General features: G+C 47.3%; 1 protein-coding gene across 6 annotated transcripts in view; it reads right to left on the reverse strand.

Moving 5' to 3' along the window:
* The window catches only part of TCF3 (transcription factor 3), a 399,616-nt gene that overhangs the window by 375,781 nt on the left and 970 nt on the right, over positions 1 to 22,865 (reverse strand). For 5 of the 6 annotated variants that reach the window (XM_063915799.1, XM_063915809.1, XM_063915820.1 and 2 more), the window contains exon 3: positions 9,552 to 9,656. In XM_063915799.1, the coding sequence (XP_063771869.1) occupies positions 9,552 to 9,629 (78 nt within the window). In that variant the 5' untranslated portion in view covers positions 9,630 to 9,656. The remainder of the gene's footprint in view (positions 1 to 9,551; positions 9,657 to 22,865) is intronic. The other variant, XM_063915789.1, reaches the window with a different exon arrangement.

The following is a 22,865-nucleotide window of genomic DNA, read 5'->3' on the forward strand; positions in this document are numbered from 1 at the left end:
GAGCGACGGCTCAGCTGTCCAATAAAGTATGAATGAAGCAGCCTGCCGCTCAGTCATTGGCCGGGCATGCAGGCTGTTTCATTGATACATTATTGGACAGCTGAGCCTAGTGGCGTAACTAGAAATTTTTCTCCCCCAAGCAAAAAATCCTTCGGCGCCCCCCCCCCCCCATACCCCCCGTAATTGGCACTAGCAAAGGTAGAAAAATGTGCACGCCGCAGGCGCGCGCTGGCAAAAAGGGTGTGTGGCTTTGTCAAAATGGGCGTGGCTTTGCGTGGAGGGCGTGGCATTGCAGGAAAAGACTACCTTATACCCCAGTTTTGCAACCTGCACGCCCAGACATTGGCCACCACAGGAAAGAAAAATAATCCTGATTCATGCCCCTTACATTATGTCATTTTTCCTCCTTATAGTAATGCCCAGTATACATTATTCCACATACTGCAATGCCCCTTAGACATTATTCCACACACAATAATGCACATGACACAATATGCACACACTGTAATGCCCCAGACACATTATGCCACACACCGTAATGCCTGTGACACATTATGACAGGAATCGCAATGCCCGTTATACATTATGCTACACACTGCAATGCCCCTGATACATTATAGCACATACAATGTCTGTGACACAGTATGACACACACCACAATGATCCTGAGACATTATACCACATACCACAATGCCCGTGATATAGTATACAACACACCGTAATGCCTGATACATTATGCCACACACCGTAATGCCCATTACACATTAAGTTCTACAGTAAGGCTTCTAATTACTTTTAAATTACCTGCTCGTTGCCAGGGGTTTCATGCTCTTGGTTCCATGCACGGTGCCAGGGGTTTTCATTATCAGGGTGTCATGCTCGTTGCAAGGGGTTTAATGCACTGGGTGTCATGCTCGTTGCTAGGGGGTAGTGCTTGTTGCTAGGGCCATGCTCCCAGTGCCACATATGCCCCCAGTGCCAGATATTCCCCTACAGTGCCAGGTATATGCCCCTAGTGCCAGATATTCCCCCACAGTGCCAGGTACATGCCCCCAGTGCCACATATACCCCCCCCCCCCAGTGCCACATATGCCCCCTCAGTGCCTGCTCCCCCCAGTGCCAAATATTCCCCCACAGTGCCAGGTATATGCCCCCAGTGCCAGATATTCCCCCACAGTGCCAGGTATATGCCTCCAGTGCCAGATCTTCCCCCCACAATGCCAGGTATATGCCCCCAGTGCCAGATCTGCCCCCCACAGTGCCAGGTATATGCCCCCAGTGCCAGATCTGCCCCCCACAGTGCCAGGTATATGCCCCCAGTGCCAGATCTTCCCCCCACAGTGCCAGGTATATGCCCCCAGTGCCAGATCTGCCCCCCACAGTGCCAGGTATATGCCCCCAGTGCCAGATCTTCCCCCCAGTGCCAGGTATATGCCCCCAGTGCCAGATCTGCCCCCCACAGTGCCAGGTATATGCCCCCAGTGCCAGATCTCCCCCCCCCACAGTGCCAGGTATATGCCCCCAGTGCCAGATCTCCCCCCCCCCACAGTGCCAGGTATATGCCCCCAGTGCCAGATCTGCCCCCCACAGTGCCAGGTATATGCCCCAAGTGCCTGTTTCCCCCCCCCCCATGTGTTGGAGGGACACGGAGCGCATCGCGCGTCTCTCCTATGTCCCTCCTGGCTCTCCCCTGGCTGGACTAATACAGGAAGTGCCGGTTCGTGAGCCAATCAGAGCTCACGAACGGCACTTCCTTAGACCGGCCGGGGGAGAGCCAGGGAGGGACACAGGAGAGACGCGCGATGCGCTCCGTGTCCCTCCAACACAGCAGGGAGGGAGAGGAGACCGCAGATTGACATGCGGACGCTCGTCCGCATGTCAATCTGTTCTTAGGGAGCCGGGGAGCGGAGCACAGCACCGCAGATCGGATCGGAAGAGAGATCCGATCTGCGGTGTAGCAGGGGGCCCTTTTGGAAAGGGGGGCCCGGGGTACGTATCCCCCGGGCCCCCCCCTTAATCCGGCTCTGAGCCGCAGGCACCACAATAGGTTGGTTCAAGTGAAAAGCTGATACCACCTTAGGGAGAAAGTGGGGACGAGTCCTCAATTCTGCCCTATCCATATGGAAAATCAGATAAGGGCTTTTACATGACAAAGCCGCCAATTCTGACACCCGCCTGGCCGAAGCCAAGGCCAATAACATGACCACTTTCCACGTGAGATATTTCAGATCCACAGTTTTAAGTGGCTCAAACCAATGTGATTTCAGGAAACTCAACACCACGTTGAGATCCCAAGGTGCCACAGGAGGAACAAAAGGGGGCTGAATATGTAGCACTCCCTTTACAAAAGTCTGAACTTCAGGCAGTGAAGCCAGTTCTTTCTGGAAGAAAATCGACAGAGCCGAAATCTGGACCTTAATGGAACCCAATTTTAGGCCCATAGTCACTCCCGACTGTAGGAAGTGTAGAAAACGAACCAGCTGAAATTCCTCTGTAGGGGCCTTCCTGGCCTCACACCACGCAACATATTTTCGCCATATACGGTGATAATGGTTTGCGGTTACTTCTTTCCTGGCTTTTATTAGCGTAGGAATGACTTCCTCCGGAATGCCCTTTTCCTTTAGGATCCGGAATTCAACCGCCATGCCGTCAAACGCAGCCGCGGTAAGTCTTGGAACAGACAGGGCCCCTGCTGTAGCAGATCCTGTCTGAGCGGTAGAGGCCATGGGTCCTCTGATATCATTTCTTGAAGTTCTGGGTACCAAGCTCTTCTTGGCCAATCCGGAACCACGAGTATCGTTCTTACTCCTCGCCTTCTTATTATTCTCAGTACCTTTGATATGAGAACCAGAGGAGGGAACACATAAACCCACTAGTACACCCACGGTATCACTAGAGCGTCCACAGCTATCGCCTGAGGGTCCCTTGACCTGGCGCAATATCTCTTTAGCTTTTTGTTGAGGCGGGACGCCATCATGTCCACCTGTGGCCTTTCCCAACGGTTTACCAACAGTTGGAAGACTTCTGGATGAAGTCCCCACTCTCCCGGGTGTAGGTCGTGTCTGCTGAGGAAGTCTGCTTCCCAGTTGTCCACTCACGGAATGAACACTGCTGACAGTGCTAAGACGTGATTTTCCGCCCATCGGAGAATCCTTGTGGCTTCTGCCATCGCCATCCTGCTTCTTGTGCCGCCCTGTCGGTTTACATGGGCGACTGCCGTGATGTTGTCTGATTGGATCAGTACCGGCTGGTTTTGAAGCAGGGGTCTTGCCTGACTTAGGGCATTGTAAATGGCCCTCAGTTCCAGAATATTTATGTGTAGGGACGACTCCTGACTTGACCAAAGTCCTTGGAAATTTCTTCCCTGTGTGACTGCCCCCCTGCCCCGAAGGCTGGCATCCGTGGTCACCAGGACCCAGTCCTGTATGCCGAATCTGCGGCCCTCTAGAAGATGAGCACTCTGCAGCCACCACAGTAGAGATACCCTGGTCCTTGGAGACAGGGTTATCAGCCGATGCATCTGAAGATGCGACCCCGACCACTTGTCCAAGAGGTCCCACTGAAAAGTTCTTGCATGGAACCTGCCGAATGGAATTGCTTCGTAAGAAGCTGCCATTTTTCCCAGGACTCGTGTGCAGTGATGCACCGATACCTGTTTTGGTTTCAGGAGGTCTCTGACTAGAGATGACAGCTCCTTGGCTTTCTCCTGCAGGAGAAACTTTTTTCTGTTCTGTGTCCAGAACCATCCCCAGGAACAGTAGGCGTGTGGTAGGGACCAGCTGTGACTTTGGAATGTTTAGAATCCATCCGTGCTGTTGTAGCACTTCCCAAGATAGAGCTACTCCGACCAACAACTGCTCCTTGGACCTCGCCTTTATAAGGAGATCGTCCAAGTACGGGATAATTAAAACTCCCTTTTTTCGAAGGAGTATCATCATTTCTGTCATTACCTTGGTAAAGACCCTCGGTGCCGTGGACAGTCCAAACGGCAGTGTTTGGAATTGGTAATGGCAATCCTGTACCACAAATCTGAGGTACTCCTGGTGAGGAAGGTAAATGGGGACATGTAGGTAAGCATCCTTGATGTCCAGGGATACCATGTAATCCCCCTCCTCCAGGCTTGCAATAACCGCCCTGAGCGATTCCATCTTGAACTTGAATTTTTTTATGTATGTGTTCAAGGATTTCAAATTTAAAATGGGTCTCACCGAACCGTCCTGTTTCGGTACCACAAACAGAGTGGAATAGTATCCCCATCCTTGTTGAAGTAGGGGCACCTTGACTATCACCTGCTGGGAATACAGCTTGTGAATTGCCTCTAGCACAGCCTCCCTGCCCGAGGGAGTTGTCGGCAAGGCAGATTTGAGGAAAACGGCGGGGGGGGGAGACGCCTCGAATTCCAGCTTGTACCCCTGAGATACTACCTGAAGGATCCAGGGATCCACCTGTGAGAGAGCCCACTGATCGCTGAAATTTTTGAGGCGGCCCCCCACCGTACCTGGCTCCGCCTGTGGAGTCCCACCGTCATGCGGCGGACTTGGAAGAAGAAGCGGGGGAGGACTTTTGTTCCTGGGAACCTGCTGTTTGTTGCAGCTTTTTTCCCCTACCTCTGCCTCTGGACAGAAAGGACCCGCCTTTTCCCCGCCTGTTTTTCTGGGGTCGAAAGGACTGTACCTGATAATACGGCGCTTTCTTAGGCTGTGAGGGAACATGGGGCAAAAATGCTGACTTCCCAGCTGTTGCTGTGGAAACTAGGTCTGAGAGACCATCCCCGAATAACTCCTCACCCTTATAAGGCAAAACTTCCATGTGCCTTTTCGAATCTGCATCCCCTGTCCACTGCCGAGTCCATAAGCCTCTCCTAGCAGAGATGGACAGTGCACTTATTTTTGATGCTAGCCGGCAGATCTCCCTCTGTGCATCTCTCGTGTATAAGACTGAGTCTTTTATATGCTCTACGGTTAGCAGAATAGTGTCCCTGTCTAGGGTGTCAATATTTTCCGAAAGGGAATCTGACCACGCAGCTGCAGCACTGCACATCCATGCCGAAGCAATCGCTGGTCTCAGTATAATGCCTGAGTGTGTAAATACAGACTTCAGGATCGCCTCCTGCTTTCTATCAGCAAGCTCCTTTAGGGCGGCCGTATCCGGAGACGGTAGTGCCACCTTTTTTGACAAACGCGTGAGCGCTTTATCCACCCTAGGAGGTGTTTCCCAGCGTGCCCTATCCTCTGGCGGGAAAGGGAACGCCATTAGTAACTTTTTAGAGATTACCAATCTTTTATCGGGGAAAGCCCACGCTTCTTCACACACCATTTAATTCTTCCGATGGGGGAAAAACTACGGGTAATTTTTTCTCCCCAAACATAATACCCTTTTTAGTGGTACCTGGGTTTATATCAGAAATGTGTAACACCTCTTTCATTGCCTCAATCATGCAACGAATGGCCTTAGAGGACATTAGATTAGACTCATCGTCGTCGACACTGGTATCAGTATCCGTGTCGACATCTGCGTCTGCCATCTGAGGTAGTGGGCGTTTTAGAGCTCCGGATGGCCTTTGAGACGCCTGGGCAGGCACGAGCCGAGAAGCCGGCTGTCCCGCATTTGGCATGTCGTCAAATTTTTTGTGTAAGGAGTCAACACTTGCACGTAATTCCTTCCATAAGACCATCCACTCAGGTGTCTGCCCGCAGGGGGTGACATCACTTCTATAGGCATCTGCTCCTCCTCCACATAATTTTCCTCATCAAACATGTCGACATAGCCGTACCGACACACCGCACACACATAGGGAATGCTCTAACAGAGGATAGGACCCCACAAAAGCCCTTTGGGAAGACAGAGTGAGAGTATGCCAGCACACACCAGAGCGCTATATAATGCAGGGACTAACTGAATTATGTCCCCTACAGCTGCTATTATATTTACTGCGCCTAAATTTAGTGCCCCCCCTCTCTTTTTTACCCTTTTCTGTAGTGCAGACTGCAGGGGAGAGCCAGGGAGCTTCCTTCCAGCAGAGCTGTGAGGGAGAAATGGCGCCAGTGTGCTGAGGGAGATAGCTCCGCCCCTTTTTCGCAGACTTTTCTCCCGCTTTTTAATGGATTCTGGCAGGGGTATTTATCACATATATAGCCTCTGGGGCTATATATTGTGATATATTTGCCAGCCAAGGTGTTTTTATTGCTGCTCAGGGCGCCCCCCCCCAAGCGCCCTGCACCCTCAGTGACCGGAGTGTGAAGTGTGTATGAGGAGCAATGGCGCACAGCTGCAGTGCTGTGCGCTACCTTGGTGAAGACTGATGTCTTCTGCCGCCGATTTTCCAGACTTCTTCTTGCTTCTGGCTCTGTAAGGGGGACGGCGGCGCGGCTCCGGGAACGAAGACCAAGGCCAGTTCCATGCGGTCGATCCCTCTGGAGCTAATGGTGTCCAGTAGCCTAAGAAGCCCAAGCTAGCTGCAAGCAGGTAGGTTCGCTTCTTCTCCCCTTAGTCCCTCGATGCAGTGAGCCTGTTGCCAGCAGGTCTCACTGTAAAATAAAAAACCTAAAATAAACTTTCTTTCTAGGAGCTCAGGAGAGCCCCTAGTGTGCATCCAGCTCGGCCCGGCACAGAAATCTGAGGTCTGGAGGAGGGGCATAGAGGGAGGAGCCAGTGCACACCAGATAGTACCTAATCTTTCTTTTAGAGTGCCCAGTCTCCTGCAGAGCCCGTCTATTCCCCATGGTCCTTACGGAGTTCCCAGCATCCACTAGGACGTCAGAGAAAAAATTTGGTCTGCCGTTTTTATTTTCTGCAAAGGAAACATATGTATTTTTTTTTTCTTTCTTGATATAAGTAGTCCTTAATTTCTATGCTGGGATACAATTATGTTGGGCACCACACTAATTAATGGATGCCAAAATTAGCAATTACCGTATATACTCGAGTATAAGTCGACCCGAATATAAGCCGAGGCACCTAATTTTACCCCAAAAACCTGGAAAAACTTATTGACTCGAGTATAAGCCTAGGGTGGGAAATGCAGCTCTAGCCGTACACAGCCCACAGTGCCAGATATGCCCTCATACTGCCAGATATGCCCCCACAGTGCCAGATATGCCCCCACAGTGCCAGATATGCCCCCACAGTGCCAGATATGCCCCACAGTGCCAGATGTGCCAGATGTGCCTGATGTGCCCCACGGTGCCAGATGTGCCCCACAGTGCCAGATACTTATCCTCCGTCGCTCCCGCGCTGTCTTCTGAAGGAGGGACACGGAGAGCGCAGTGCGCGGCTCTCCTGTGTCCCTCCTGTGTCTCCGGCGGCAGCGGCGTGTGTTAAAGGAAGTGCCGGTTCGTGCACTTCCTTTAACACACACACCGCCGGAGATGCGGGAGGGACACAGGAGAGCCGAACTCTCAGTGTCCCTCCTAACGCTGACTCGATTATAAGCCGAGGTGAATTTTTAAGCACAAAAAAACGTGCTGAAAAAGTCGGCTTATAATCGAGTATATACGGTACATTTTTCCTAGAGCTGCATTAATGGGCACTGACGGAGGAATTAAATTGTCCCGGGCACCCATTAATTATCACGCCTGTCGCATCCAAATAAACAAGGTTTAGTTGGGTACAGTGGCAACCCCATCTTATGTCCCGGTTAGAGCACCCAAACTGCATTTTGGGTACCCAAACCATGGACTTTTCGCACATTTCTGCTCACCACCTTAGGAGTTTGCAAGCAGAGATGTGTCCAGCCGTGGCACTCACACGCGAGTGAAGCTCCAATTAAATTACTCTGTCAGGTGTCCATTAATTACAGCTGCTGGAAAAACAATTGGATCACCCCCTATGTGTGCTGCTTACTATTTATTGATCAAGTAGATATAGATAGACCAAACTATTAGAAGTAGTAAAATGTCCCATACGCGACACTGTAAACAAAATCATTAGCGGTGTATTTTTTGAGTTTTCAACAAAGGTTGACAAGTTCAATTACAGCTTTCTCAAAAGCTTTCATTAAATCAAAAATAAATAAACACAGACTCTTAATACAAAGCTATCTGGCTTGCCCCGACGCCATTTCCGACGACCAAAAAAACAGAATATTGCGATTAATGACCGATGGTCAAAAATGCGGTATCCAATTAGAGGCAGATGTGATCGGCCGAAATTGGACCCGCAATCGCACATAAACACATGGGATAAGGATAAGTCCCCGATCCCATGTGTTATTATGGCTTCGGTGGCCACTATTGTGGATAAAGCTTCGGATGCCGGATCCCCGATAAGTGACGGCGTTGGGGCCAATAGAATAGCCTCCAGTGATTCTATTAACAGCGGTAACGTAGTGCTGCTAATAAGATACCACCCAAGTAATTAAGAAGAATTACAACTACATTTTGTGATGGCGTATAGGGGATAACTAAAGGTTCATACACACTAGACGGCGTCGCTCTGTGAGCGACGCCGTTTAGTGACCCCCCTCCCTACACACACACACACTGAGCGTTCATATCGCTCAGTGACTTCACGGAGCCACCGGCCATGCATGGAGTTCAGCATGCATGCACCGCCGACAGAGGCGATTGGTGCTGACCCGTGGGGCCGCGCATCGATCGCTGCTGGCGGCATACACACTTGCTGAGAAAATGAGCGACGTCGTTCAGGAAGGGGGAAAATGAGCAACGTCGCTCATTTTCTCGACAAGTGTGTATGCACCTTTAGAAAGGAAAAAATTCTATGTGAAAAACAACCCTAATTAGCCAGTGTGAATTAAGTCCATCCAAATTGATATGTTAAAACGTGTACAAATGTCCCATAAGTGACAGTAGAATGGCATGTATTTATTTACATTTACTAATATAGTTCAGCAAATTTCGTTGCGTTTTACAATTGGAAACTGATAACAAAACAATTGGAAGCAGTGAAAAAACAATACATGGTAATAACAGTCATACACAGTAGGCAGTAAGGCAATGCTTGCAAGCTTACTAAATATATATAATATATATAATATATATATATATATATATATATATATATAATATATATATATATATATATATTTATTATAATTTTTTTATATACAGTGCAATGCAAGTCAATACTTGTGACTTGCTGAATTATCTGTAACCAATAGTTGCAATGGGTGGCTACATTTGCAGTCATAAAGCCTTTGGGATCAAAGTGAATTCAGTCCACAAAAGCAACTTTGGTTACATTAACATACATCATGTTTGCAGAACAAAATTGCTAATGTAGTCCTAAATACACTTTTTTATAGTTTGATACGATTGTTACTTATAATTTCACAACACATGAATCATCAATGTGGGACATTTGCAGATTTTAAAAAATAAATAAAAACACAACACAGAAACATCTATATAACGGACTACAGCAATGAAAAGTTGTCTAGCATTAAATTAGAGGGGGTGGTCTCACTACAAGAAATGGAACCGAATATAAACTAGACTTCAATACTCTAGGCATAATTGTTTCTAATTCTAACAGTTGTTATATATTGATAAGAAATTAAAAAAAAAAAGGAGGTCTTATTTGCAGCTGCTTACCATACTAAAATCCAGGAGGTCACTTAACTCCTTGTCTGTGCCTACGGCTGCCATTCTCTGTTGCGGATTCATACTCATCCAGTTTTAAAAATAGTCGAACCTAAACTGGAAAATAAGTAATTTTTAAAAATGGTTTAAAATAATTCTCTAAAAGCATAGGAGAAAGGATCATTATCTTCAAATGGTTACATACATAAACTGAGAATAACATTTTTCAATAGAATTGTCTTCATATACACAGCTACTTTAATACATTTAGTAAAACTAAGAAGAAAAGGAGAAGAATAATTCTGATTAAAGATATCCTATACCAACATCACAAAGATAAGTTCTGATATACAGTATGCTTGCCACAAACACAGACACTGTATATATCACCGGCTATGTCTGCACATGGGTCAAAAACAACCTCGATGACCAAAGACAAACTGATCATTACCAGGTACTTTAGTAAATAAGGTAAATAGATCACGGTTATTGGTTTATATAAACAACCTTTCAACAGCATTGACTGGCTCCAGTGATGCTGAAATTAATGTGCCCATATAGCCGAATATCTTCCATTTTGATACAAAGTGTTTATCCAAATTGTACACATACTAAAGCACCAGGACTGATCCTAACTCAAATAGTATTACAAACTGGGAATGTACTATGTAATATACAAAATCTGTGTTGAATTCCAGTAAATATGACTGCAACAGAGGGGGAGCTATTCTGGCCAATGGCTCACCCACTACCACCACCTATAGGTGACCCACTTCAATGAGAAGACAAGAAGCTAATTTCAGGATGTGGGGGGAGGGTAGTACACAAACATTTCAAAGCTCTGTTCCACTTCCCACATCTGCTAAATTTATTCTAACTATTTCTCCTTCTACAACCCCAATCCAACGTATGCTGTTCCCCAGGTTGAGAGCCCAGCCACCCTTACAGCACTGAATTTTCCAGGCCGCCCACCCATTACTCTTTCCATGTTTCATGTTAGCATATATGACATTTTACAATATAGAAAAAATAAGAATTTACTTACCGATAATTCTATTTCTCGTAGTCCGTAGTGGATGCTGGGAACTCCGTAAGGACCATGGGGAATAGCGGCTCCGCAGGAGACTGGGCACAAAAAGAAAGCTTTAGGACTACCTGGTGTGCACTGGCTCCTCCCCCTATGACCCTCCTCCAAGCCTCAGTTAGGATACTGTGCCCGGACGAGCGTACACAATAAGGAAGGATTTTGAATCCCGGGTAAGACTCATACCAGCCACACCAATCACACCGTACAACTTGTGATATGAAACCCAGTTAACAGCATGATAACAGAGGAGCCTCTGAATAGATGGTTCACAACAAGAACCCGATTAGTTAACAATAACTATGTACAAGTATTGCAGACAATCCGCACTTGGGATGGGCGCCCAGCATCCACTACGGACTACGAGAAATAGAATTATCGGTTAGTAAATTCTTATTTTCTCTGACGTCCTAGTGGATGCTGGGAACTCCGTAAGGACCATGGGGATTATACCAAAGCTCCCAAACGGGCGGGAGAGTGCGGATGACTCTGCAGCACCGAATGAGAGAACTCCAGGTCCTCCTCAGCCAGGGTATCAAATTCATAGAATTTTGCAAACGTGTTTGCCCCTGACCAAGTAGCTGCTCGGCAAAGTTGTAAAGCCGAGACCCCTCGGGCAGCCGCCCAAGATGAGCCCACCTTCCTTGTAGAATGGGCTTTTATTGATTTAGGCTGCGGTCATCCTACCGCAGAATGCGCCAGCTGAATAGTGCTACAAATCCAGCGCGCAATAGACTGCTTAGAAGCAGGAGCACCCAGCTTGTTGGGTGCCATCAGGATAAACAGCGAGTCAGTTTTCCTGACTCCAGCCGTCCTGGAAAAATAAAATTTTCAGGGCCCTGACTACGTCCAGCAACTTGGAATCCTCCAAGTCCCTAGTAGCCGCAGGCACCACAATAGGTTGGTTCAAGTGAAAACCTGAGACCACCTTTGGGAGAAACTGAGGACGAGTCCTCAACTCTGCCCTATCCATATAGAAAATCAGATAAGGGCTTTTACATGACAAAGCCGCCAATTCTGACACACGCCTGGCCAAGGCCATCAGCATGACCACTTTCCACGCGAGATACTTTAGCTCCATGGTTTTAAGTGGCTCAACCAATGCGACTTTAGGAAATCCAACACCACGTTGAGATCCAAAAAGTGCCACAGGAGGCACAAAAGGAGGCTGAATATGTAGTACTCCTTTAACCAAAGTCTGAACTTCATGCAGTGAAGCCAGTTCTTTCTGGAAGAAAATCGACAGCCGAAATCTGGACCTTGATGGACCCCAATTTGAGGCCCAAACGTCACCCCTGCTTGCAGGAAGTGCAGGAATCGACATAGTTGAAATTCCTCCGTCGGGGCCTTCATGGCCTCCCACCAAGCAATACATTTTCGCCAAACGCGGCGATAATGTCTTGCGGTGACATCCTTCCTGGCTATGATCAGGGTACGGATGACTTCCTTCGGAATACCCTTTTCCTTTAGGATCCGGTGTTCTACCGCCATGCCGTCAAACGCAGCCGCAGTAAGTCTTGGAACAGACAGGGTCCCTGCTGCAGCAGGTCTTGTCTAAGCGGCAGAGGCCAAGGGTCCTCTGCCAGCGTCTCTTGAAGTTCCGGGTACCAAGCTCTTCATGGCCAATCCGGAACCCCGAGTATGGTTTCCACTCCTCGCCTTCTTATTATTCTCAGTACCTTGGGTATGAGAGGTAGAGGAGGAGACACATAAACCGACTGGTACACCCACTGCGTCACTAGAGCGTCCCCAGCGATCGCCTGAGGGTCCCTTCACCTGGCGCAATATCTTTTCAACTTCTTGTTGAGGCGGGACGCCATCATGTCCACCCGTGGTCATTCCCAACGGTTTACCCGCATTTGGAAAACTTCTGAATGAAGTCCCCATTCTCCTGGGTGTAGGTCGCCCATCGGAGAATCCTTGTGGCTTCTGCCATCGCCATCCTGCTTCTTGTGCCGCCCTGTCTGTTTACATGGGCGACCGCCGTGATGTCGTCTGATTGGATCAGTACCGGCTGGTTCTGAAGCAGGGGCCTTGCTTGGCTTAGGGCATTGTAAATGGCCCTTCGCTGCAGAATATTTATGTGAAGCGAAATCTCCTTGGAAATTTCTTCCCTGTGTGACTGCACCCCAGCCCCGAAGGCTGGCATCCGTGGTCACCAGGACCCAGTCCTGTATTCCGAATCTGCGGCCCTCTAGTAGATGAGCCCTCTGCAGCCACCACAGCAGCGACACCCTGTTTCTTGCTGACAGGGTTATCCGCTGTTGTATCTGTAGATGGGACGCCGACCATTAGTCCCACAGGTCCCACTGGAACGTCCTTGCGTGGAGTCTTCCGAATGGAATTATGCTTCGTACGAAGCTACCATTTTTCCCAGGCCTCGTGTGCATTGATGTACCGACACCTGTCCTGGTTTTAGGATGTCTCTGACTAGAGATGACAACTCCTCGGCTTTTTCCACTGGAAGAAACACTCTTTTCTGGTCTGCGTTCAGAAACATTCCCAGGAACAGAAGACGTGTCGTCGGGACCAGCTGTGACTTTGGAATATTGAGAATCCAGTCGTGCTGTTGTAGCACTTCCCGAGAGAGTGCTACCCCCACTACCAACTGTTCTTTGGACCTCGCCTTTATCAGGAGATCGTCCAAGTACGGGATAATAAAAACTTCCTTCTTGCGAAGGAGTATCATCACTTCTGCCATTACCTAGGTAAAGACCTTCGGTGCCGTGGACAACTCCACCGGCCGCGTCTGGAACTGATAGTGACAGTCCTGTACCACATATCGGAGGTACTCCTGGTGAGGAGGGTAAATGGGGACATGCAGGTACGCATCCTTGATGTCTAGGGAGACCCTGTAATCCCCCTCGTCCAGGCTCGTAATATCCGCCCTGAGCGATTCCATCTTGAACTTGAATCTTCTGATATAAAAGTTCAAGTATTTTAATTTCAAGATGGGTCTCACCGAAACGTTTCGGTACCACAACCACTGTGGAATAGTAACCCCTTCCTTGCTGAAGGAGGGGCACCTTGACAATCACTTGTTGTGATTATAGTGTTGAATATCCACCAACACCGTCTCCCTGGCAGAGGGAGGTGCCGGTAAGGCAGATTTTAGGAAACGGCGGTGGGAAGAACGTCTCGAACTCCAGCCTGTACCCCTGAGATACTACTTGAAGGACCCAGGGATCCATGTGAGAGAGCCCACTGTCCGCTGAAATTTCTGAGACTGGCCCCCACCGTACCCGGGTCCGCCTGAGCAGCCCCCGCACCATGCTGTGGACCTACCGGACGCAGGGAGGACTTCTGCTCTTGGGAACTAGCTGTGTGTTGCAGCTTTATCCTCTACCTTTGACCCTCTCGGCAGAAAAGATGAGCCTCTAGCCCTCTTGCTTTTCTGGGGCCGAAAGGACTGTACTTGATGATACGGTGCTTTCTTTTGTTGTGGGGTAGCCTGTGGCAAAAAAATCGATTTCCCAACAGTAGCTGTGGAAACGAGGTCTGAAAAACCATCCCCAAACAGTTTTACCCCCTTATAGGGCAACTTCCATGTGCCGATTCGAGTCGGCATCGCCTGACCATTGCCAAGTCCATAACCCCCGTCATGCGGCAATGGACCTAGCGCTTATTTTTGATGCCAGCCGGCAAATATCCCTCTGTGCATCACGCATGTATAAGACCATGTCTTTTATATGCTCTATTTTCAGCAAAATATTGTCCCTATCCATAGTTATTTTCCGACAGGGAATCTGACCACGCAGCGGGAGCACTGCACATCCATGCCGAAGCAACGGCTGGTCGCAATATAATGCCCTAGTGTGTGACTATATCTTATAGGGTAACCTCCTGCTTTCTATCAGCAGGTCCCTTCAGGGCGGCCGTATCCGGAGACGGTAGTGCCACCTTTTCTGATAAGCGTGTAAGCGCTGTATCTACCCTATGGGGTGTTTCCCCGCGTGACCTATCCTCTGGCGGGAAAGGGTACGCTGCCAATAACCGTTTTAGAAATTATCAATTTCTTACCGGGGGAAGACCACTCTTCCTCACACACCTCATTTAATTTCTCAGATGCAGGAAAAACTACTAATAGTTTTCTCTCACCAACACAATACCCTTTAATGTGGTACCTGGGGTATAATCATAAATGTGTAATACATTTTTCATTGCCTCAATCCTGTAACGGGTGGACCTATTTGGAGGGTACACCAGTCTCATCGACGTCGACACTGGAGTCAGTATCCGTGTCGACATCTGTGTCTGTTATCTGAGGTAGCGGGCGATTTTAGAGCCCCCCATGACATTTGAGACGCTGGAACAGGCACAAGCTGAGTAGCCGGCTGTTCTGTGTCGTCGACCTTTTATGTAAGGAGTTGACACTTTCACGTAATCCTTCCATAAGTTCAACTACACCGGTGTCGACCCCGCAGGGGGTAACAACATATTTACAGGCATTCGCTCCGCCTCCACCTCATTATCCTCCACATACCTGTCGACACAGCCGTACCGACACACAGCACACACACAGGGAATGCTCCGATAGAGGACAGGACCCCACAAAGCCCTTTGGGGAGACAGAGGGAGAGTATGCCAGCACACACCAGGGCGCTATATATCACAGGGATAGCACCTATAAAAAGTGTTTTCCCTTATAGCTGCATATATATATGTATACTGCGCCTAAATTGTGCCCCCCCCTCTCTTTTTAACCCTTTCTGTAGTGTATTAACTGCAGGGGAGAGCCAGGGAGCTTCCCTCCAACGGAGCTGTGAGGGAAAAATGGCGCCAGTGTGCTGAAGGATAGCTCCGCCCCTTTTTCGCTGACTTTTCTCACGCATTTTTATGGATTCTGGCAGGGGTTAATGTACATCCATATAGCCCTGGGGGTTATGTGTGATGTATTTTTGCCAGCCAAGGTGTTAATATTGCTGCTCAGGGCGCCCCCCCCCCCCCCCCAGCGCCCTGCACCCATCAGTGACCGCAGTGTGAGGTGTGCATGAGGAGCAATGGCGCACAGCTGCAGTGCTGTGCGCTACCTTGATGAAGACTGATGTCTTCTGCCGCCGATTTTCCGGACCTCTTCTTACTTCTGGCTCTGTAAGGGGGCCGGCGGCGCGGCTCTGGGACCGGACTCCGAGGCTGGGCCTGTGTTCGATCCCTCTGGAGCTAATGGTGTCCAGTAGCCTAAGAAGCCCAAGCTGGCTGCACGCAGGCAGGTTCGCTTCTTCTCCCCTTAGTCCCTCGATGCAGTGAGCCTGTTGCCAGCAGGTCTCACTGAAAATAAAAAACCTAAAACTAACTTTTATCTAAGAAGCTCAGGAGAGCCCCCTAGATTGCACCCTGCTCGGTCGGGCACAGTATCCTAACTGAGGCTTGGAGGAGGGTCATAGGGGGAGGAGCCAGTGCACACCAGGTAGTCCTAAAGCTTTCTTTTTGTGCCCAGTCTCCTGCGGAGCCGCTATTCCCCATGGTCCTTACGGAGTTCCCAGCATCCACTAGGACGTCAGAGAAAGTATTGTTAATTTAAATTTAAAAAAAATTTTTTAAATAAGCAAGGTTGAAATCATTTTTAAACACCAGGATATGCATGTAGTAATTTTGCTCAAGCCACAACATAAAAACTTAGCAACATAGAATTGGACAGTAGATAAGAACCACTTGGCCCATCTAGTCTGCCCCTTTTTTATCCTTTAGGTAATCTCAAAACTTTGAGACACTGGTTTCCTTTTGGGTGCCAAGTCCCACAAAGCATCTTTGAAACTCTATCCAATATTCACTTGTTTCTTTTTTTCATGCTTGTCGCGCCCAGAGAGGTCAGGTTTAGCTATGTAAAGATACTAAACCCGACCAAACTAATGGGCGCAACGCAAAAAGTCCCGTTTGACCACTGAAAAAAGGTCACTTTTTGCTCATTTCAGCTTGTCACCCCAGGGGTGTGATCTGAAATGCTGATGCAGGCACCCGAATGGAGCAACAACTGAATAGCTCCATTGGGCGCTATCTACTAACTGCTGGCGCTGTAAACAAACAGTTGAATATCACTCAGTATCTTAAACACTGATACATAGGGATCCTCAACTAATGTTCTAAATCACAATGAAGGATGAATAATAAATACAGTCCCAATGAAATTAAACTCTATAGGTGCTTTACATATAGTTGTTGTAACACACCTAAGACCTCCAAATTCATGTTGGAGACAACCACAAATATCCTGAATCCACCTTAAAAATTTTGGATGGAAATCTTATTAAAAAGTGTATCTATAAGTTACTACATGATATGTTTATTATGGTTTATGTTTTTTGTTTGTTGTAACATTTCGGAAGTGCTCTGACACCTCAGAAAAGTTTCCCAGCACACCTACGAACCAGATGTGCAAAATGAGGACCACTTCATTTTCCACACATTAATGGAGTCAATGGCATAAAAAGTAGAAAACAAAACACACATATACTGACTGGCCTGAAGGTCTTATATGGTAAAAAATTATGACATACAAATGCATATTAAAGCTACACTGATACTTTCAACACTTTAATAGTTATGATGTACAAAAGGGTGTAGTATGTGTGACCACTGGGATCCCAGCAGCATACCGACGCCGGGATCCCAGCGGGGAGGGGCGAGTGCAGCAAGCCCCTTGCGGCCTCGGTGGCGACCACGGGTTCTATTGCACTCTATGGGTGTCGTGGACACCCACTAGTGGAAATAGTCCCTGTTGGTCGGCATGCCGACCATTGGGATAGTGAGGGGGCGGGATGCCGGTGGAGGTCATGTGACCGTCGGTCTCCCGACTGCCGGTCACATGAATACCACCCATACAAAAGGAATTACAATACCCTGTATAACTGTGTGCACTAACAACTCCCTTACAAATACTGCATACAACATTTATGCGACAACACTGGCACCTGGATTACAATTTAACCATAACAGAAAATCTTGAACTGCCAACAAATTTTTTACCACAGGAACATCACTACAAATTGTGTGTGTATGCCACACAACTAATTCCTTCCAAAGAATCACACACATTAAGAAAAGTCTGCTCAAATTTACAAATACATTTTGGGGGTCATTCTGACCCGATCACACGCTGCAGTTTATTGCAGCGGTGCGATCGGGTCAGAACTGCGCATGCGCTGGACGGGGGGGGAGGGGGGAGAGAAACAGCGGCGTTTGGCGCCGTTTCGTGGGCGCAGTCCGGCGCAGGCATGGCCGGAAAGTGCGGGGGGCGGGCCGCAGCGTGACATCACACGCAGCCGCTGCGGGCCGGGAGCTACTCCTAAAGTGCAAAATCATCGCCGCTGTGCGATGCTTTTGCACTTCTGCTGGGGGGGCCGGCACTGACATGCGGGGCGGGATAGCCCTGTGCTAGGTGCCCCCCCGGCATGTCTATGGACATGATCGTAGCCCTGCAAAATTTTGCAGGGCTACGATCAACTCGGAATGACCCCCTGTATGCGAAGGGGGGGGGGGGGAAATGGAGGGGGGGGGGAGGGGGTAGCAGATATCTTTTAGTAATATAAACTGTTGTGCATGCATGCCCTAAATTATATTTTGGGCTTTCCACACAGAGAATGCATGAAATAAAAAAAAAATACAAAATGTGCACCCAAATAGGTGCCAATTTCAGGTACTAAATCGTGTCCCTACTTGTTGTAAAATACCAGGACTGCACTTGTGGAGAGATGAAGACATAAAATACCTACATATGACTGCTCAGAAGCGGACTCTTACGAATCAACAACCTGAAAGTACAAAGGCCCAGATTTATCAAGCCTTGGGAGAGTGATAAATAGCATGGTAACTCTCCAAGGCAGTGGTGGAACTACCACCAGTGCAAGCGGTGCCTTGCACTGGGGCCCGCCGCTGTGAAGGGGCCCAAAGCAGGCGGCATGTAATGAGAAACTGACTCATTACATGCCGCCTGCCACTGTGTGCTGCGTACCGCCGAGGGGTTAAGGAGGAAAGCACAGGAACGCAGCCACAGGGGGAAGGAGGAGGAGGGAGGGGGACTCGGGAGCCGCAGCAGCGCTATATAATTGGTGGAGGTGCCGCTGCAGCTGTCCCTCTCCTTTTACATAGGCTGGCCGTCGCCGCTGTGAATGCTGGGATGCACTTCCCTCATCACATCGGCGGTGACGGCCAGCCTATGTTGAAGGAGAGGGACAGCTGCAGCGGCGCCTCCACCAATTACATAGCGCTGCTGCGGCTCCCAAGTCCCGCTCCCTCCTCCTCCTTCTCCGCTGCCCAGGATCTGCACCGAGGAGCCTGACTGCCTGATCCAGCGGAGACAGTATCATCTGGTCGGTCTGTCTGTCTGTCTACATCTATATCTATTCTGTCTGCCGTAATGTGCAAAAAGGGGGACGCAGTCTGCCATAATGTGTAAAAGAGGGGGACAGCGTCTGCCGTAACGTGTAAAAGAGGGGGACAGCGTCTGCCGTAACGTGTAAAAAAGGGGACGCTGGCTGCCGTAACGTGTAAAAAAGGGGACGCTGGCTGCCGTAACGTGTAAAAAAGGGGACGCTGGCTGCCGTAACGTGTAAAAAAGGGGACAGCGTCTGCCATCACGTGTAAAAAAAAAAGGGGACGCCGTCTGCCGTACTGTGTAAAAAGGGGACGCCGTCTGCCGTACTGTGTAAAAAGGGGACGCCGTCTGCCGTACTGTGTAAAAAGGGGACGCCGTCTGCCGTACTGTGTAAAAAGGGGACGCCGTCTGCCGTACTGTGTAAAAAGGGGACGCCGTCTGCCGTACTGTGTAAAAAGGGGACGCCGTCTGCCGTACTGTGTAAAAAGGGCTCTACCTGGTGTAGTGTCGCTAACTTAAGAGGCAAAATCAACTTTGTTTCGCCATATAAATGGGATGCTTTTAATTTACCGGCAGTGTCGGTATCCCGGCGGTCAGGATTCAGATGCCAGAATCCCGACGCAACAGGACTATTCCCACTCATGGGTGTCCACAACACCCATAGAGTGGGAAAAGATACTGTGGTGAGCACAGCGAGCCACAAGGGGACTCCTAACACTTGCCTTGCTGTCAGCATTCTTTTGACAGCCGGCATCCTGCCCACCAGTAATCCATTTAAATTTCTGCTTTAAATCTACAAAATTTTGCAGACTATTAGAGTTGCACCACAATGAAGCTATAGTGGGAGTATTCAATTGTAGTTGGAAACTGCCGTGTTATCGGAAAGACGGCAGTTTCCGACTTTTTTAGGACAGAAACTGTTCCGACCTATTCATTCCTTTCTGACAAGTCGGCAATTCTGACTTGTCAGAAAACACGTGGATCAGCGGAATAGCCGCAGAGCCAGGTATTGTCGGATTCCGCGACCAAATCCCACAGGTTTTGGCCCCAGTTCCGACAATGTCATACCGACTTGGAAAAAATCCGGTCAGATTTGCCCGCTCATTGAATACTGAGATGTTGGATTCTTTCCGTCGGAAAGAATCCAACATCTATTGAATTCGGTATCCGTTCACATGGTCGACCATGTTATGGTCGACAGTCATTAGGTCGACATTGACATGGTCGACATGGACACATGGTCGACACGTGAAATGGTCGACACATGAAAAGGTCGACATGCGTTTTTTAACTTTTTTTTCTTTTGGGGAACTTTTCCATACTTTACGATCCACATGGACTACGATTGGAACGGTAAAGTGTGCCGAGCGAAGCGGTAGCGGAGCGAAGGCACCATGCACGAAGCATGGCGAGCGAAGCGAGAAATTGGGGTTCCCAGTCACTTTACGCAAAAAACGACACCAAAAAAAGTTAAAAACTCATGTCGACCTTTTCATATGTCGACCTTTCATGTGTCGACCATTTTCATGTGTCGACCATGTGTCCATGTCGACCAATAGTGGTCGACCTAATGACTGTCGACCATAACATGGTCGACCATTCATACCGGAACCATTGAATACACTCCTTAGTATACAATACGGACAACTTGTCGCAGGACATAAAAAATAAATTTAAAAAACAAACACACAAACTATTCAAAATTGAACTGTAGTAGCATTAGAATTTGCCTTCAAGGTTTGCCTTCAAGATCCAGAGATTGAAGTTCTATATTAGATCCCTATGGTAATGCGACCCAACAATAGCTTTCTACAGAACTAACATTGACCTAAAAAAAACAGCTATTTTAGCATAAACAGGGAAAATGCAGCACTGCTTACAGTCAAATTAAAGATCTTCACTGTACATAAAAAAAAAACCCAGAACACTGAAATTTAACACGAAACTAACAGAATAGGAACATTACAGACATAGTAACAGTATGGATGTTGTAATGATTAGCATTACTGCCTCACTGCACTGAGGTCATGAGTTTGACTCCCACCATGGCCTTAACTGTGTGGAGTTTGTATATTATCCCCATGCTTGCGTGGGTGTCCTCCGGATACTTCGGTTTACTCCCACAATCCAAACATATACTGGTAGGTTAATTTGCTCCCAACAAAATTAACCCTAGAGTGAATGTATGGGAATATAGACTGTAGGCTCCACTAGGGCAGGGACTGATGTGAATAGTGAAGTATTCTCTGTAAAGCGCTGCAGAATATGTGTGCGCTATATAAATAATGATAATACAAATAATTCTCCTTTAATGCACATAGGTCTGAATTTACAATAGCCATACATTGCTCTCCTTCAAAGTGCTGAACCTTTTGATGTCATCTTTCAATCATGTCATCCTCTTGGATAATGTTTAAGTGCTAATGCACAAATAATTCCTTAATAAAAGCACATGTCAATAAGACACACCATGATTATTCTTTCAGTGTGTCTGCATGTTACTGCAATGCTTCAACTAAAAAAAAGGCCACTACATGGGTAGATAAATACATAAACACCATTACACACCTGGATATGATTCCTTGAGATGTATGCATCTATACACATCTCAAGGAATCATATGCAGGCATGTGTAAATATATTTCACAGTACTAGAGATAAACACTATACGAGACTGTCTCCTCTAGAAAATAAGTTATACCAAGGTTTCCATTCAAGATGGTTTTAAGGAAAAATGAGTAACTGGAGAGCAAAGCAACTCATTAAATGTATTTTGTGTGCAGGTTAGGCATTGAAACAGACATTTTGTTTGTTGATTTTTCCAAGGATGATGTATTTCCGAGAACACTTGTTAACTGAATATCCTGATACATCTGCTATATTGAAACAGTTAAATCCAACGTATATTCTTTGATGTTTTTTTTCCCCTTTCATTTAAAAACATTTTAAATCATTCACAGAAGTTTATTTTTTTTCTCCTCTCTGTTGAATGCTTAAGTCCCTCTTCTACCCAGTTAACACATAGCAGATGTTTCTGTAGCTCAGAGAAAGACACCCCCTCCTCTCCACAACCACCACCTCCCTCTCATCCCTCCCCTCCTTCAACAAACTGAGCCTGCCAAACTCACTCAGGAAGAACCAATTCCTTATGGACAAAAGGTTCTCATCCACCATTACACCCCTGCCATGCGTCCCTAGAAAAGCACAACACAAAAACATATTTAAGTTTGCATGTATTAAAACTCATTGCCTTTTAGAAACAAGCTATTATGGAAAAAAGGATTTAGGTTTAACTAATAATTAAAAATCATAATAATAAAGCATAAAAATTATTTAAAAAAAAAAAAACAAATAGATGAAACCTACAAAGGGCTCAAATTGCCAAACTGTTAGACTCAAAACTTTACAGGTATTCCTAAAGTTAACACTTTAATTTTGATATAGGTTTGGAAGTTAAGTCTTACTTTATAAAAAGTTGATGGTGAAAAACACTTAATAGATGTAAACTGAAAAAAAGACTACCTACCATTATAAAATGGAATGCAATGGTTTAAATTGACAAAGCAGTAGACGTGGTTTGTTGAGACATACAGAACTACAGATAAACTGTAAACCTTCTGCATAAAATACATTTGGAAAATAAAACAGTAATAACAAATATAAATGATAGTTCCATAAACAAAAAGAGAATACACAAACAATTCTTCTCACTTTACTGAGGCCCAAAGCAGAATAACAGTACTGTTTATGGAACATTAGCACCGGTGTATCGCTGATACTTCATGTGACAAAAAGAAACTTACAATAAAACAAACTAAAAAAAAATAATTAAGTATTTAGCAGCATAAAACGTAACAATAAATGTATTACAGGTGAACGCTTTCTAAAAGCACAAAGTGTACAATAAAGGATGGCCTAAAATTTACTTTTA

The sequence above is a fragment of the Pseudophryne corroboree genome, chromosome 1 (genome assembly GCF_028390025.1).
Source record: "Pseudophryne corroboree isolate aPseCor3 chromosome 1, aPseCor3.hap2, whole genome shotgun sequence".
Taxonomy (NCBI): domain Eukaryota; kingdom Metazoa; phylum Chordata; class Amphibia; order Anura; family Myobatrachidae; genus Pseudophryne; species Pseudophryne corroboree.